The 16,918-nt window shown below is 31.9% G+C and overlaps 1 protein-coding gene and 1 long non-coding RNA gene across 2 annotated transcripts in view; one reads left to right on the forward strand and one right to left on the reverse strand.

Moving 5' to 3' along the window:
- Positions 1–615: 615 nt before the first annotated feature.
- The window catches only part of LOC126886400 (adenylate kinase 8), a 42,743-nt gene continuing 26,440 nt past the window's right edge, over positions 616–16,918 (reverse strand). The window contains exons 5-6 of the mRNA XM_050653329.1: positions 2,235–2,489; positions 616–879 (exon numbers count right to left, since the gene is read on the reverse strand). Coding sequence (XP_050509286.1) covers positions 711–879; positions 2,235–2,489 — 424 coding nt within the window. The 3' untranslated portion in view covers positions 616–710. The remainder of the gene's footprint in view (positions 880–2,234; positions 2,490–16,918) is intronic.
- On the forward strand, positions 7,393–9,011 carry LOC126886402 (uncharacterized). Its single transcript, XR_007698598.1, has 3 exons — positions 7,393–7,537; positions 7,623–7,771; positions 8,741–9,011. It is a non-coding gene; the product is annotated as an uncharacterized LOC126886402 (long non-coding RNA).

Genomic DNA, 16,918 nt, shown 5'->3' on the forward strand with positions numbered 1-16,918 from the left:
TCCCGAAATGTTTCCAAACTGTGGCTTATTCCACATAAAATAGTAAATTGCATAAGATGACACAAGAAAATAGTTTCAGAACAATACCATAAGATGTAGTAGAAGTACAGGACAGAGACATGATTATCTACAATTATTACTAAACGTTCGTAAGTTTCCTCTGGATCGTCAAAATGAAAAATTTTAACGAACAATAACCGCGCCACGAACGCGCGGCGCACACACGGCGCGGAGTTCGCGGCGCGGATATGTATTTCCGCCTTTATGTTTAATAACGATAACGGATCATATATTCGCTACTGCGCAGACGTAGTATAACGATAACCATAACGGAATTGCAAAATATAAGAGGTGCAAAATCTCTCTGTTGTTTTATGGATATAGTCTGCTCGCTAAATTCAGACGCAACTTTCTAGATATTTTAGTCGGTAATTTTGCCAATTTTAGTAAAATTGGCAAAAATAATTACTAAATAGTTAATAATCACTAAATAGTTAGTAATTTTGCCAATTTTTGCAAAATTGGCAAAAAACAAAAAAAAATATCGACTAAAATATCTAGCCAGTTGCGTCTGAGTTTAGCGAACCGACTATATATTTATCCATTATCCAGGTCTACATGTTTCTTTTTATTTATTGTTATTTAAAATACATAGATAAAATAAAACTAAAATAGTAAAAGCGTTAGTATAAAAGTAGTACTATTATATCTTATTTTGTTTTTACAAATGCATCCATAATTTTCGATAAAACTACTGGACATCCACACGAATCGTCAGATGATGTTGAAGACAGGTCATCTTGGGCGGAAAGACCTTTTCTTGGTGGGGCTCCTGGAGCTGCTCTCAACAGGATTGCTGATATGGTTTCATTAACAACTCTAAAAAAAAGAAAATGGCACTCTTGAAATGTGAAAATCGTAGTAAAGAAAATGTTTTATAATGGTAAACGTAAAATATTTAAAAAGTTCGAAGCTTTATTTCCGAAGAAATAAAGACTCCTAATGGGTCCAAATTCTCTTAACTGGTGTATTCGTGCTTTCTAGTATTTGCAAAGCATACGAATAGGTCTGGATCCCGCGTATGAAAAAAAAGTTGATTAATAGCAAGCTGAAAATTTGTTAATAGCTTAAGGGTGTCTAGTCGGACAAACTTTGATATATGGGAACACTGGAACAGGGGAAGTTTTAATTGTGGAACAGGTTAAAAATTTGGAACGGTCAGACCACGAAAACGGTACATGTATTTTGTCCGACAGAACAGACTTAAACTCTCCGAACAGAGTTTAAACTCTCATGCAAAAATCAGATTGCTATTTATCACCAAATAGGCGTTTTAATGAGTGGAACATGTAGAATATGCCAAAATGACAGGAATTGTGACAGGTGATAAATAGCAGTCTGATTTTTGCATGAGAGTTTATTCTATGTACGGAGAGTTTAAGTCTGTTCTGTAGGACCAAATATATGTGCCGTTTTCGTGGTCTGACCGTTCCAAATTTTTAACCTGTTCCACAATTAAAACTGCCCCTGTTCCAGTGTTCCCATATATCAAAGCTTATTCGACTAGATACCCTTAATCTATTAATAAATTTTCAGCTTGCTATTAATCAACTTTTTTTCATACGCGGGATCCAGACCTAGAACGATGAATTAAAAAGGAGCAAGTAGTAAATTTAAAATCACATTTCACTACCTGTATATTCATCTAGTGCAGGAAAATGCAACTTTCTGAAAGGAAATGCGTGCGGGAAAGCGGCTGGTTTAGCATATATAAATTATTGTTGAATACACTGAATACACTGAATACACAGTTAGTGAAAATATAATCATGCTAATTAACTGAATTAATAATTTAAGCGATTAAACAAGTTACGGTCATCCAAGAACATTCAAAAGGCATCTCTAAGTTAATGATGACAATGTCATTGTCAACTAATCTCAATACCAGTGAAAATTTTCATATTGAATATATTATATTAATATAATCGGTGAATAAGTGAATAATGATATTAATTAACTGTATTAATAATTTAAACGATTAAACAAGTAACAGTTATTAAAGAACATTCAAAAGGCATATCTAAGCTAATGATGACAATGTCGATCATTGTCAACTAATCTCCATACCAGTGAGAATTTTACTACACGTAATTTGTCGTGAAAGAAAAAAAATAGGGTTATCCGTAAAATATTTGCGTCTACTCTCTTAATAATAAAATAATAAATATTGTTACCTTTCGTTTAAATCTCCGTTGACAATACTAGCAGTACCACCACAATATTTTCTCAGAGCACCATAATTTTGACAATAGTAATTTATTTCCGCATTGATGAGATTCGAATCAAATTTTGGATGATTCGCAAACTCCTTATCGTTTTCATGGTCCGAAGTGTCTTTTTTGTTCGCTGTTTGGCCAGTTGTAGTATTCATCTTCCGATGACGAAGTCTTTCTTTGCATACGTTTAGGTCGCATTCGAGGAATATTACTCTATAAAAAATCGATAAATAGATACAAAGAGCCAAACGAAATCCCGAGAGCCAAAGATCTAAAGATTTCTTACGTTTGAAAACAACTTTTAGTCACAATTTAAATCCGAGCTTTATACATTTTAGAAATTAAACGGACGATAAATGAATAGACGTGGGGAATCTACAATATTTTATTTCACGACACGTCAATTTATAATTTATAAGATGCAAGAACGACGTCTGTTATCTTACTTACTTAATCAGTATACCCATTTGTACCTTTCGGTGTTGGACCGTTTATAATATAATTCATTAGATTACAATATTTTACAATCTTCTGAGGTGTCCTAGCTCTTAACGAACTCTCTCCATTCCTTCCTATTGCATGCCATCTGTGTTTCTTCCTGCCAAGTCTTACTCTTCCTCTACAGTATCTGCGAGATGTCACTGTTCCATTCTTTAATGGGTTCTCCTCTTCTGTTCTTCCCTATTGGTTTGGCGTCCCACACGCTTTTTACTTGTCTATTATTGTCCATCCGGGTTAGATGTCCGAACCATGCCAATTTTTTCTCCTTGATTGAGTCGAGTATCGGTTTGATTTTGAGTCTTTCTCTTATTTCTTCATTTCTGATTCTATCAGTTCTTTTTACTCCGATCGTTCTTCTGAGGTGTTTCATCTCTGCTGCCTAAATTCTGCTCTGCTCTCTTTTATTTAATATCCAATTTTCTGCTCCATATATCACCGTAAGTCTATATATTGTTTTGTATATTGTCATCTTGGTCTTTGTTGATATTTCTTTCTTATTAAGGAATCGTGTATTTAGTGCTTGGAATAGTTTTCCTGTGTTTTCCATTCTTTTGTTAAGATCGTCCTCGATGTCTCCTTTGTTGTTGATTACTGTTCCTAAGTATTTGTAAAAAATTGTCTGTATTATTTTTTGTTGGTCTATCCTTACTTCTATATGATCATCCGTCCCTTGTTTCCTTGATATCTTCATTATCTGAGTCTTCTCTTTGTTTACGTTTAAATTGTATTTGCTTGCTTCTAGGTTTCATTTATCTAAGTTGTATATCTACAATAGAGATCCTGAAACATAAAATTTCAATGTTATTATTGAAATATAAGTTGTTGTCTATACCATTAACTAGGGTTTTTTTGATCGTATAAAAAATGTCAATTTGGCCGTTTTTGAAACAGATAATGTTTAGCTAATTTAAAAAAATTTTCAACACTTTCTCATTTTTCCAAATTTTAATATTTTTCAAAAATCCTAGTTGGTGGAATAGGAAATAATTTATGTTTCAATAATCACTTTGAAATTTTATGTTTCGGGATCTATGTATATTCCCACATAACAATTTCATGTTCTTAGTAGATTCATAGAACATACTTTTCAGAAAAAGTATATACTTAGAATATGCGTAATTACCATTGCGAATGTGCAGAGCATATACTGAGTATACACTACATTACAGTACTTAAACGTTCTGTGTATATACTTAGAATGTACTACCGCACTTCTTTTCAGTATATACCAAGAACATACCTTTTAGAAGGTTCTAAGGAGGTGCTATAAACCTTCTATTTATATACTTAGAATGTACTATCGCACATATTTTTAGTATATGGGAAGAATGTTCCAAGGATGTGCTATATTTCTCAGAAGTATGTTTTCAACATCACCCAATCTCATCCTAGGTTCTACTAATATATTATATGTACATATTCTAATTGCATATGAGAATGTAGTTATTACATTCTACAATATTACGTAAAAAGTAAGTATAAAATAGGTATATAAACTTTAGTTAGTTATATAGGTACCTATGTATAATAAATATTATATGGGTAAGTAGCCTATATATAAAATATAAGTAATATATTTAGTTATTATGTGCACATCAAAATAAAAATGCTGCTTATATATTATATAATAGCCAAATATATATAATATGTATGTAAATTACTAAAATTTATAGATATCTATATACATTATACATACTTTTACTTACTAGGTATTTAGGAAATATTGAAGTACCAATATGAATTTATTATTTTCAAGCTGCTTTTTATGTTCTTAAAAATGTTTTAGTCCTTGTAGCTAGAAATACTTAAATGCATAAATGCCTAACCTAACTGTAGAACTGTACTGGAAACTATTCCCCACCCCCTCATCTATGAAACTCTTTTCATATTTTGCCCTTTTGTTACCTACCCCCTTCCCTTGTGCAGGTATAAAATATGCAATGCAAGGGTCAGAATGACAATGAATGGCCGTTTTTCTTCAATAGAATTAATAGAATTATGTTTTAAACTTTTTTACCATACAATTAAAACGGTTTTAAAAAAAATGAATTAGATAGTTCAGTATAGTTCCTACCAAAATACCTAAATTTTATTAATTATTCTTAACGCGAAGTTAATAATCTATAGGCTAACATTATTCTTCTTGCTATATGTACATACAGTATATTATTTTTAAGATATTTTAAAAGTATATACAAGTATGTGTTAAGCATATACTTTTGCATATACTTACGCATATACTAAGAATATTCGATTAAGGTATATTCTAAGAATAAACTTTTACGAACATTCCGAGATACTACGTACACGAATGTGCTTAGTATATTCGGTGCAAGAATATTCTTTGAAGCACATGCAAAGAACATGAAATTTAGAATGTTTTTTATGGTACCTACATGCTACGCTTGTACTATGCATATACTAAAAAGGATATACTTCGACGAATGTTGGTAGGATATGCTTAGAACATGATGCGAACATCATTGTTATGTGGGTTAGTCCCAATCACTGCAGCAGTGGGGCAATGTTTTTATTTTCACGGTGCCAGTAGATGGCGCAAAAATCTTTTAATTTTCAATGTTTTTTATGAAAATTGTTTTACAACCACTTTTTATATATTTACATATATACCACTTTTTATAATAAATGCTCATGCTCAAGTTTTCAAAAAAAAATTGATACAATTGGAAAATTTCCAAAAAAAGTATTTGAATTTCGTACTTTTACACTAGGATAGCCATAGATATAACAGAATAGATTAGGCCAACTCGGAAAAATAGCGTAACGCGGAACAGTTCGGGTCGGTGGTCTATCTATCTCTCTCTACCGGCGCTTAGCTTTCTCTCAGACTAGCATATGATGGCCGCCGCCTGTGTGTCACTGTCGTTCCGTTATTCCCACCTCTTGGTAGATACGCTCACACTCGCACGACAGACAAAGATAGCTAGACCACCGTACTTGATATCGGCGTTACATCCCGATGCACTGAGTGGCATATGACTAGCCTGATCTATTTTCTTTACATATCTCTGAGGATAGCCCCTTAAGAACAACGGCACAGGAATAGGGAACTTGCACATTTTTTTATTATTACATATCTAATAGTCTTCGGTTTTGTATAAAAATGAGATTTCCAAAATTTCACGCTTCAAAAACTCATAATAACTTAGAAGTGCAAATTTAAATTCTTCTGTAATTGAAAATAGTTTAAACGACCAGTGACGCCACATAGTTTAACTCATAGATTTATAATACTCTAGATTGCGCCTTACGACCTTAAAATGGGTGACGGTTGCGACAGAGATAAATGAGCCTATTGCCTATTTGGTCGGTATTCTCTTTCTAATTCAAGGGGAGTATCGACGACGTCACTATCCTACTCCTACTCTGTCGTCGAGTATTTTAGATGGTTTGACAGTTCGAGCGGATGGCGACGAGAACTGGTCGTTTGTCTTCGGACGTGGATAATCCTGGTTCGAATCCCATACCAATCTTTAATTTTTTTATTTTTTATTTAATCAATATTGCGTTTATTAGATATTATTACATCTCTAAAGTAAATCTATGCAAAGAAATATATAACAAATAAGAAAAACTGTGTAGGTACCTATAGATTTTTAAAAATATAAAAGCCAATGTTATTTGTTTTAATAAGTTAATGGTACAATAGTATAAAGTAATTAAAAATATTCGTAAAAAATTACCAATAATTAATATCAACATAATGTACCATCGATTTATTAATTGAATCGGTCATTTCAAAAACAACACGAGTCACATAATTATTCCTAATTTTACAGAAGAGCTAAGAAAACTTAACTATATAGTCGAAAGATGGATGAAATGGATGACATCAAAATTCAGAGTTATATTGTAGTTTTGTTCCTAATGTTTTTACTGGACTGGTGTCGTTTTTGCACACAACGTTTATCTTAAAGGAGTCTATTAATCTCAAAAAGTTAGTTTCTCAAAATTGTGGACTTTGCTGTTTTTGAAATGACCGATTCAATTATAAGTAATTAGACATTATTTTTATTTATGAAACTATTACATTTTTTTAAAAAAGTAGAAGCAAAACAAATATTATTGACATCATTCGAATAAGGACGAATTTATATTAATAACGAATGACTTTTATTTTACTATGTAGTTCACAAATTATTTATTCCAATATTAACTTACTATACATAGGTACATTTATTATCTGCTAGATATACTTAGGTCCATTTTTCAGATGTAAAAATATCTAATAAACGCAATAATAAACGCTAATAAAATAAAAATAAAAAAGGTAAAGTTGGTATGGGATCCGAACCACGATTATCCACGTCCGAAGACCAAAGACCATATTTCTCGTCACCACCCGCTCCAGCTGTCAACACATATTAGGTACTCGATAAAGTGGGATAGTCACGTCGTCGATATTCCCCTTAAATTAAAAAGAGACTACCGACCAAATAGGCTCATTTATCTCTGTCGCAACCGTCACCCATTTTAAGATCCCAGGGCGCAATCTAGAGTATTATAAATAACGAATCCTTAATTCGCACACTTGATCCAACGTTGCCAAGTCACTAAAATCTCAATATTTGACACCAATTTGACAATTGACAGATTATCTTTTAAAAATAAATGTAAATAGTTATCCTTACATTACTGAACAAAACAAAGTCGGGAACAATGGATATGTAAAAGCCATAAGGAGAACAGAACTAAAATTAAAATATGAAAGAATATGCAATAAACATTGTATAAAAGTGGTAAGTAATTCAATTAATAAGGTTTTTAAAAAATGTCTACAATAATAAAGATGTACCTAAGTAATAATTCAAACTTAATTATTAGGAAAGCCAGCCACTTTAAAAAGATATTCCAAACTAAAACATGGGTTACCAAAGCAGGCAATAAAAAGAAAAGGTGATCTAGAATGCAAGAGAAGAGCTGATGAAAGAAGTAAATGTAAAGAAAATAATGAAGAGACTTCTCTGGACCATGTAAGTATAAGATATTAAGATATAGTTTATTACAATATGGTTAGATGCAAAGCTCACCATGTTTTAATATAGCCTAAACTGTCCTTCAATCTTTTTCTAATGGTGCTACAACCCTTTGTGAGTCTTGGTGTGCTTAACAACATTCTGCCCTGCCAGATACTTTTCTGATGTTCATGGTTTTAAGATCCCCCTGTATATCGTCTATCCATCTTTTATGGGCCCTTCCTCTTGTTCTATTTCCTTGGGGCTTCCATCTCTGGATTACTTGTACAGCTCGATTATCTGGCATTCTTTCTGAGTGATCAAGCCAATTTAGTCTTTGAGATTTTACAATTCCAACAATATCTGCGCTCTGCATTAGTATTATCCAGCTCGTGGTTCATTTTAATTCTCCACAAACCATCACTGCAATGTGTAGATTTGTTTTGTAGATTCTAAGGGTAGACTTAGTAACTTACTTTTCGTCAAGTCTTTGTATGCATAAAATCACTTATTGCTGCTAAGAATCCATGCTTTTCTTGACTGGCGTTGTTGTCATTTATTATTGAGTCTGAGTAGTGAAAATGGGAGGCATATTCGTAGGTATGGTTTTCTACCTTCAGATGTTCATGTTGATTTTACTTTGTGCACTCTGTATATTTTGTTTTACTTTCACTTATATATAAACTAAACATAGTAGCTTCCCATTTCAGGTCTATAGCTTTTTCTTTTAATACCTTTTTGTTGTGGCTTATTATGGCAACTGCCCTTATATAAAACTAACTAAACTAACCTAAACCTTATAGGTATAACTATCCTAATAATAAAATACAGTTGTCCCTTGATAGTCTGACAGGTATGGGACCAAAAGGTCAGACTACCGAGCATGTCGGAGTATCAAGTTTGTACTGTACTTTTGTGGTACTTTCCACATTTGTATGATTTTTATGGTACACAACGTAAAATTTTTATTTATGTATTTGTTTTTAGGAACAAACACCAGCTATTTTATATATGTAGAAAATGGAAAAACTGCTGGAACTTTACTTTAAAGGCTTTTGACTAGTGAAGATTTGGATAAACAACAGGAGTTACTTTGGGCTATAGCTACGTGCAAATTTATTTTCTTGTGGCTTCCTATGTTTATTCTTATTAACTATATCTACACTTTGATATGTTTTTAGTCGCATGAAGATTTTATAGTTTATTATTTTATGTATATTGTTATATTTGTGTTGAATAAACATTATTATTATTATTATTGCCTTAATTTCCATTAAATAAATTAACTGTAATCAATAAATCGTTTTTAATGTTGATAAATAAATTATCAATAATGATTCCCAAATATTTTATTTGTTTGACAACTTCTACAAAATAATATTTCGTAGTAATAATCAATGCTTTGGTTTAAGAAATAGACAACTTAGAATAGAAATATGCTTTTTATCATGGAAAATTGTACAATTTTATAGACAATGCTTACAGAGTCATAAAAAATACAAAACAATAACAAACACAAAAATCAATAACAAGTTTAACTTGAATTGGTGCTCTACACATATTATTACACATACTACATATTATTGAGTGAAAAACACTTTAACCCATTGATAACAAAAACTTTCCATAGAAGGCCACAATTTTTAAATCATATTTTCTTTTAATTGTAAACGGCGATCATATTCTACTGCTTATTATTTTTTTCTGTTATAACACCCTCTATAGCATATATTCAAGTATTGTTATACTTTGTATTAGAGGTATTTTTTAAACTGTGTAATTGATTGCACTTGACCAACTTCATGTTTGCAAAATAAATTCGGTACGACTATATACGTTCGTTTTATTGTAAGCCTTAAGATATTGCTTAGTTTGAAAAACACTATTTTTATATCAACTTTTACTTTTAGAAATTGATATGGCAACAACACATCACTGCCTATTGATTTCAAAGGCGGTGATTTAGAGGCAAACGCTAAATAAACAGCAAATATGTGTCTGAGTAATATATTAAAGGTTGCTGAGTTAGGCTATCTTTAGCTTATTCTTTCCATTTCACTCCTGTAATAAAAGTTAGTACTTGGTTCTGAATTTACCTGGTATTTACATAGCACCCAGTATCTTACCAAATTCTTTCCCCACTCGAGCCGACAATTTAAAGTAACCCTCTGTTATGGCCCAACAGAACAGGCCATGTCTGAAGTTACCCCTACGAAGCAATCTTAATTGCCGCTACGAAGCGATCTGTTTGTTTTTTTTCGCAAGCCACTTTCACAAAATTTCTTACAGTTCTTCTACATATATGTATATAGGTCTGGCTCCAGCGTATGAAAAAAAAGTTGATTAAGCAAGCTGAAAATTTGTTAATAGCTTAAGGGTGTCTAGTCGGACAAACTTTGATATATAGGAAAAGGGGTTTTAATTGTGGAACAGGTTAAAAATTTGGAACTGTCAGACCACTAAAACGTCACCTGTATTTTGTCCGACAGAACTTCCAATTGAATTGTTACCCTTTCATTAAACTCTCATGCAAAAATCAGGTTGCTATTTATCACCAAATGAGAATTATAAATGAGTGGAACACGAATATGTCAAATGACAGGAATTATAGCAGGTGATAAATAGCAGTCTGATTTTTGCATGAAAGTTTAATGAAAGGGTAACAAATCAATTGGAAGTTCTTTTGGACAAAATACATGTGACGTTTTCGTGGTCTGACCGTTCCAAATTTTTAACCTGTTCCACAATTAAAATTTCCAGTGTTCCCATATATCAAAGTTTGTCCGACTAGACACCCTTAACCTATTAACAAATTTTCAGCTTGCTATTAATCAATTGTTTTTTCATACGCGGGATCCTGACCTAATAGCTTAAACGCTTGAATAAACTTATTTTAGCTTGAGCTTTATCATGTATGTATATTAGTAAGACAAAAATTAAACTTGAAAATATATGTATAACGCACGCAGTTACTGACTACCTTTAATGATTAAATTAATATATTACTAATCATTATATTATGATTGTGTCACATTGTGTGCTGGCACAATGCATCGACTTTTTTAAATTTACCGCGCATTGACTGTTACCCGTACAATTGGCAACGTTGGAGGTTATGAGATGTTAGCACCTCATTGATCGAATTTCGTAAAAATAATTATACCATCCTTTTGCTCACGGTTTGTACAGCAATGATCACTAGGTTTCAGATTTTGATCACCTGTAGTTTATTTTTTATTAAGGGTTGAAAATTCAAGGACGAAAAAAAAGATGTTGGCACCTCATTGATCGAAATCTTTAAAACAAATGACTGTATTCGATAGGAAATAAAGCGCTGAGCAATGATCACCTATTTTGAACATTGATCAGGCTTTTTTTGCACTGAAAATAATTATTAAAGTTGCAATAACATTACCACGCACGCGCAGTCCATTAAAAATTTTATATCTAACAGGAGCCCAGTTCTTTAGCGCGGTAAAAATTTTAAACCTACTGTGAAATCAGTGCCTTCCCGAGTTTTGCTAAATTACTATGTTACGGCTAGTATTTCTGAAATATATTTATACCATCTGAAAGTTAACAAAGTGCTCACGAAAGGACACACATTTCCAGGGTTTAGTCATTAGCAGATAATTTTGTATTAATTATTTGAAAAATTTTCAAGGACAGTCACTCTTCAATCTCATCAAAATTCTTGCAAGCTTTTTACTCTTAGAACGATTCTTTTTCTTACAGTGTTGCGCGATTTTGAATAAGTAATAAATTATAAGTTCTGACCTAGAAAACTCAGAATTGATTTTTACATTATAATCACACAAAGCGGTTATAGTTAAATTTGTTGCTATCTAGAGAATGTAAAGATTATTCGTGATAATAAGAATTGTAATATATTTCTTTGTTGTGGATATTAGGACTAATATAATCCAAGGAGACTAAGTCAGATCACACTATTGGCAACTGAGCATCTTAAAACATATGTCTTATTATATGCGTTGTTGTCAGGTCTAAAAGTTACTTTTTCTCTTAGAGTTTTTTATACCTACCTAATAATACTATTATAATTATTATATTATATTATATTATATTATAATAATTATACTATCATTTTTTAAAAAGGAATTTCTTTTTTTAAGCAATGATACTATTATATAAAACTGGTGATTTTTTCCTTCGCCATGCGACGGGGGATACAATCAATTGCCCTGTACAGTCGCTGCACTCAATTTTTTTCTGGCATCCTCTAATTTTATTTGACAACCAACGTTTTCTGACTCGTACTTTTTTTTATTTTATAACTATGAGAAAGACTGGATTGATTTGGCTAATTTTGATTTTGAAATATTTTTAAAAGTCGTGTTCTCACCATAGATATAATAACACAATAGATTAGGCCAGGTCCGAAAAATAGCCTAACGCGGAGAAGTTCGGGTCGGTGGTCTATTTATCTCTCTTTACCGGCGCTTAGCTTTCTCTCTCTAGCATATGATGGCTGCCGCCTCTGTGTCACTGTCGTTCCATTAAACCCACCTCTTGGTAGATACGCTCACACTCGCACGACAGACAAATATAGCTAGACTACTGTACTTAACCCGCGAGTAGTCACGCCGTTAGATAGAATCTCACATTATATCCTTTTTCGCGATAATTAACTTGATGAAAAATTTTGCAATTTTGAAAAAATTTCGTAAGTGCCTCGAGGAAGGGTGTAGTAATACGTAGGACTTTTTTTATTTTTTTTTCTTCTTCTTCTTTTTGTGGAAATTATGGCTATGGGGACAGCCAATTAGCTTTAATAATTGTTATAAATAATATTTTTATTATCTGGACCAGAATAATATTTCATTGTTTATATAATATAATAGGTACAATAAAAAGTATTTTTCAACATTTACTCTGCGATAAAGTTTAAAATTCAAAACCCTCCAGTGATTGACAGACTCCTAAGCCTAAAAAGACTTTGGCCAGAAGACCAAGCTGCTAGGTCAATTCCAGAGAGTCGTCAATCGTCAATGGACGACACCTGCCACAAGCCAAGAACTTATACCATATAATTACGGGTGATTCCATTTCAAATCACTCAATTTTGGATCAAAAAAACTTTTGGATCTCCGATTTTTCTGAAAATTTGTATATATATAGCATCTGAGAGATGTAGAAATAAAACATTTAAGGTCGAATTGTCTTCTTCTTCTTTTCTCAAATTGTTATTTTAAGCGATTTTATAGTGATTTTGTATTTATTTAAACAAATTTGCATTTTCTATCGTAAAGTATCAATGGAAAACATACTATTTTAATACAAGGGACTCAAAAATGTCATTTATATGGCATTATAGGTATAGGTAACAAGTTATTTGGATTCAAAACAGGTTTTTGATCAAATTTTATAGTGTAGAAAACGTTAAAATACCGTCATTTTCCTTCATTTCCAAAATATGTACATCATAATCGATTTGGCTGAAAATTTGCCCACAGATAGCCAAAACATAGGACTTTAAGTGGTTAGAAGGATTTGAATTATATTACAATAATAAAAAAGTTACATGCAATATCATGGTCAAACATATAGGCGGTTACTGTAAGTATAATTAACTCAGAAAATATCGACCTCACGACAAAAATTTTTAAAAAGAAATTGTAATAATTGTAAATACGATTTATTTTTAACAATTTCAGTTTCTACCATTTTTGTGGAAAAGTTAAAAATGGCGGAGATATTGTACAAAAACGGTTCTCCTTTAAAATCAAGATGGTGGCTAACGTAACGGAGGAATTCCTTCGCGATTTTAAATTTAGACTACTTTTGACCCCCCTAAAGATAAGAAAAATAAAATTTTGAGCAGCTCGGCATGCAAGGTCAAATGCTATCCCGACTGGACTAATTATACTTTTGAGTATTTTGAGTTTGTATTGTAATGTAATTCAATGCTCCTCCTAGCGGCGCCGCTTGGTACACTTCGCGTCATATAAAACTGGTACACTTTTTTTCCCAATGTAAACCTGTGTTCAGACTGACAATTATTGTTCGTGAATCACTTCGTTGTTGCCATCACAGATAACGCAATTGCACTAAATCTAAATACAAAAAAATAACGTTTAAAATGTATATTTCGAATAATTATTGTAATACATATATTTAAATTACACACTTGTTCACTGTAAAAGTTATTCATTTTGTATTAATTTCAAATTAAATTTTTCATTTTTCCAGTGTGTTTTATGTATTCTACACAACTTAATGCAGTTTTGTCCTACAATTTACGAGAAACCAATCACACCTCTCGATTTGACATTAAACATAATAATTTAAAGTCATGCCAAGATTTATTATCTATCATTATTTTTGAATTGAAATATTTTTATAAATTATAATAAAAACCGATTCAATGTATGGATACTTAATTTAGATGACGGAAAATTACAATTGTTTTAGTTTTTAGTGTATTAAAAAATGCGGTCTGTCGCACAGCCCCGTTTTTACCTAGTTTGATATAATATTTTCGTTGAACTGGCAACTTTGCCCTAGAAATTGGAATGACACTTGTGACAAGATCAACTTACACAACTTGAAAAACACGATTTTCGGTTATAAGAGTTGTACCAGTTTTTTTTGACGCGAAGTGTACTATCGTATCTCGGTTAACAGAATCCTGACTCTTGGTCGAAATTTATTTTTATTCATTTTGTCATTCCCCGTTAGAGGATAGTCTAACCACACTCTGCTGCAGATATTTTAATATATGCAGTTCTTCTTCGTTTCGAGTTGATTCAGTTCAGTCTACTTGCATAGCCTCTTTGATAAGGGGTAGAGACCCCGAAACACGGTGTCAGAGGATGGCAAGAGACTCGAATTGAATCAAAACGAAAACGATTATTTTCTTTTCTAATTCAAATCATTCTAACCACTTAAAGTCTATCTGTGGGCATATTTTCAGCCAAATCGAATATAATGTATTTTGGGAATGGAGGAAAATGTAAAAATAGTTATTTATGATATAAGTGTTAAAAGTACACGTTTAAGGCACGCATGTGAAAGTTTTCAGAATGAGCGAAGCGAGTTCTGCAATTCACATGAGTGCCTTAAAAATGTACTTTTTAACACGCATATCATACAATATTTTTTCTACAAACGTAATTACAGGGCAATATCCACAAAAACTTTTACTTGAACTTGACTGACATTCCATTTTTATATTTTTTTGACATTACATCAAAATTGCCTATACGGTCAATACGAACTGCAGTGCCATACAAATTTTAAAGCACTAGTGCCTTAAAGTGGCATAACGATCGTATGGAGTGCTAAAAATTGCATTTTTAACACGGTTGTAGAAAAACGATATTTAAACGTTTTATACACTATAAAATTTGATCAAAAACTGATTTTCCATCAAAATAACTTGTTATAATGCCATATAATGATATTTTTGAGTCCCTTCTACTAAAATATATTTTTTTTCATTGATACTTTACGATGTAAAATGCAAATTTGTTTAAATAAACACCAAATCATGTAAAATCGCATAAAATGACATTTTGAGAAAAAAAAAAGAAGAAGACATTTGACCTTAAATACTTATTTTGTATTTGCTGTCTTTTTCTATAACAAAAGTTTGTTATTTATAGAAAAAGACAGCAAATACAAAATAAGTGATTGATGTGATCGTTCATGGGGATTTTCATTCAGTCATTTGTTTCGAGCTTCTGTCATGTGTCACATAATATTAATATATCTACGTCATACGTTATTGGTATTGCCAATGATACAAACCAAAGACGTATGACGTAGATATATTAATATTATGTGATACATGACAGAAGCTCGAAACAAATGACAATCGATGAAAAGCCTCTTTCTACTTTTTTTACATATTACACAGCAATTTTTTTGTATGTTTGTTAAAGACAAGCTACATTTTCCTACTATTCTTTGTATGTACTGGTGGCCGGTGGGAGGGGTTTTAACACCCAAACCACCCCCTGGGTGCGCCACTGGTGCCATTAGTATGAGATGAGTAACAGCCATAACAGGATGTTTCTGTCGCAGCTTAAGGTCTGTTAAGAAGACTAAGGGCCGGTACTTTATGTCTCCGTTAACAGCCGGTTAGTTAACGGAGGTTTAATCGGGACCTCTTTAGGTCTCTTGCGTTGTAATAAATGCAATTATAATGATTGTTATACTTATTTATAATTATAATAATACTTGTAATTGCATTTAATACAACGCAAGAGACCTAAAGAGGTCCCGATTAAACCTCCGTTAACTAACCGGCTGTTAACGGAGACATAAAGTACCGGCCCTTATTCTGTCTGTCGATCTCACTCTATCTATATATTTAATATCGTTCTGTATTTTCTTGTTTGATAAGATCTACGTACCCAATCGTCATTATTATCATGCAAATTACCTTTTTGGAATCCCTAGTTTGTCCATAAATACCTATATAAGTAGTACACGTTGTTTTTTAATGCAACCACATTTTAAAAATTACGTTTGTTTTCTGTATCCACCTTGTTTCAAAATATAAAAGATTGAATATAAGAAATAAAACAAAGCAGGATTCGTCCTTTAAATCGCTGATAGGTAGCGAGGTTTGATAATTGCATTGCAATTTGCAACCCAGAAAATAAGCTAGCTTCCAAAATAAGCAACTTGTTACAGATTATGTTTGTTTTCAATCAGAATTGTATTGATAATTTTCAAATAACAAGTTCAATAGTTAATTTCAAAGTAAGCTGCTTATTATTACAATGTTAATAAATGCTGAAAGTTATACCTACTAAGTGAATAAAACGTTAATGGAAGCCATCGAGATGAATTATTACATATTATTTATAAATATTTACTTAAAAACGTAACTTATTTCAAACAATTTTATACTGTATTGTTCTGAAGCTATTTTCTTATGGCAACTTAGGATAAAACGCCAAATAAATTTAATTTCACACTTAAATTGTGGCTGATAGCCAAATAAAATAGCAAATTATAATTGGTTTAACGATATATACTGAAACTTAGGCAACAAGGCAACACTGTATAATCAGCTGTCTATCAAGTTAGCCAACTTGTACATTCATAATACTCCAGTAGAAGGGATAGAACTATTAACAGAGAGAGAAAAAAATTACTTCTAATGCAAATTGTTGTTACCATCAGCAGTGTTGC

The sequence above is a fragment of the Diabrotica virgifera genome, chromosome 1 (genome assembly GCF_917563875.1).
Source record: "Diabrotica virgifera virgifera chromosome 1, PGI_DIABVI_V3a".
Classification (NCBI taxonomy): Eukaryota; Metazoa; Arthropoda; class Insecta; order Coleoptera; family Chrysomelidae; genus Diabrotica; species Diabrotica virgifera.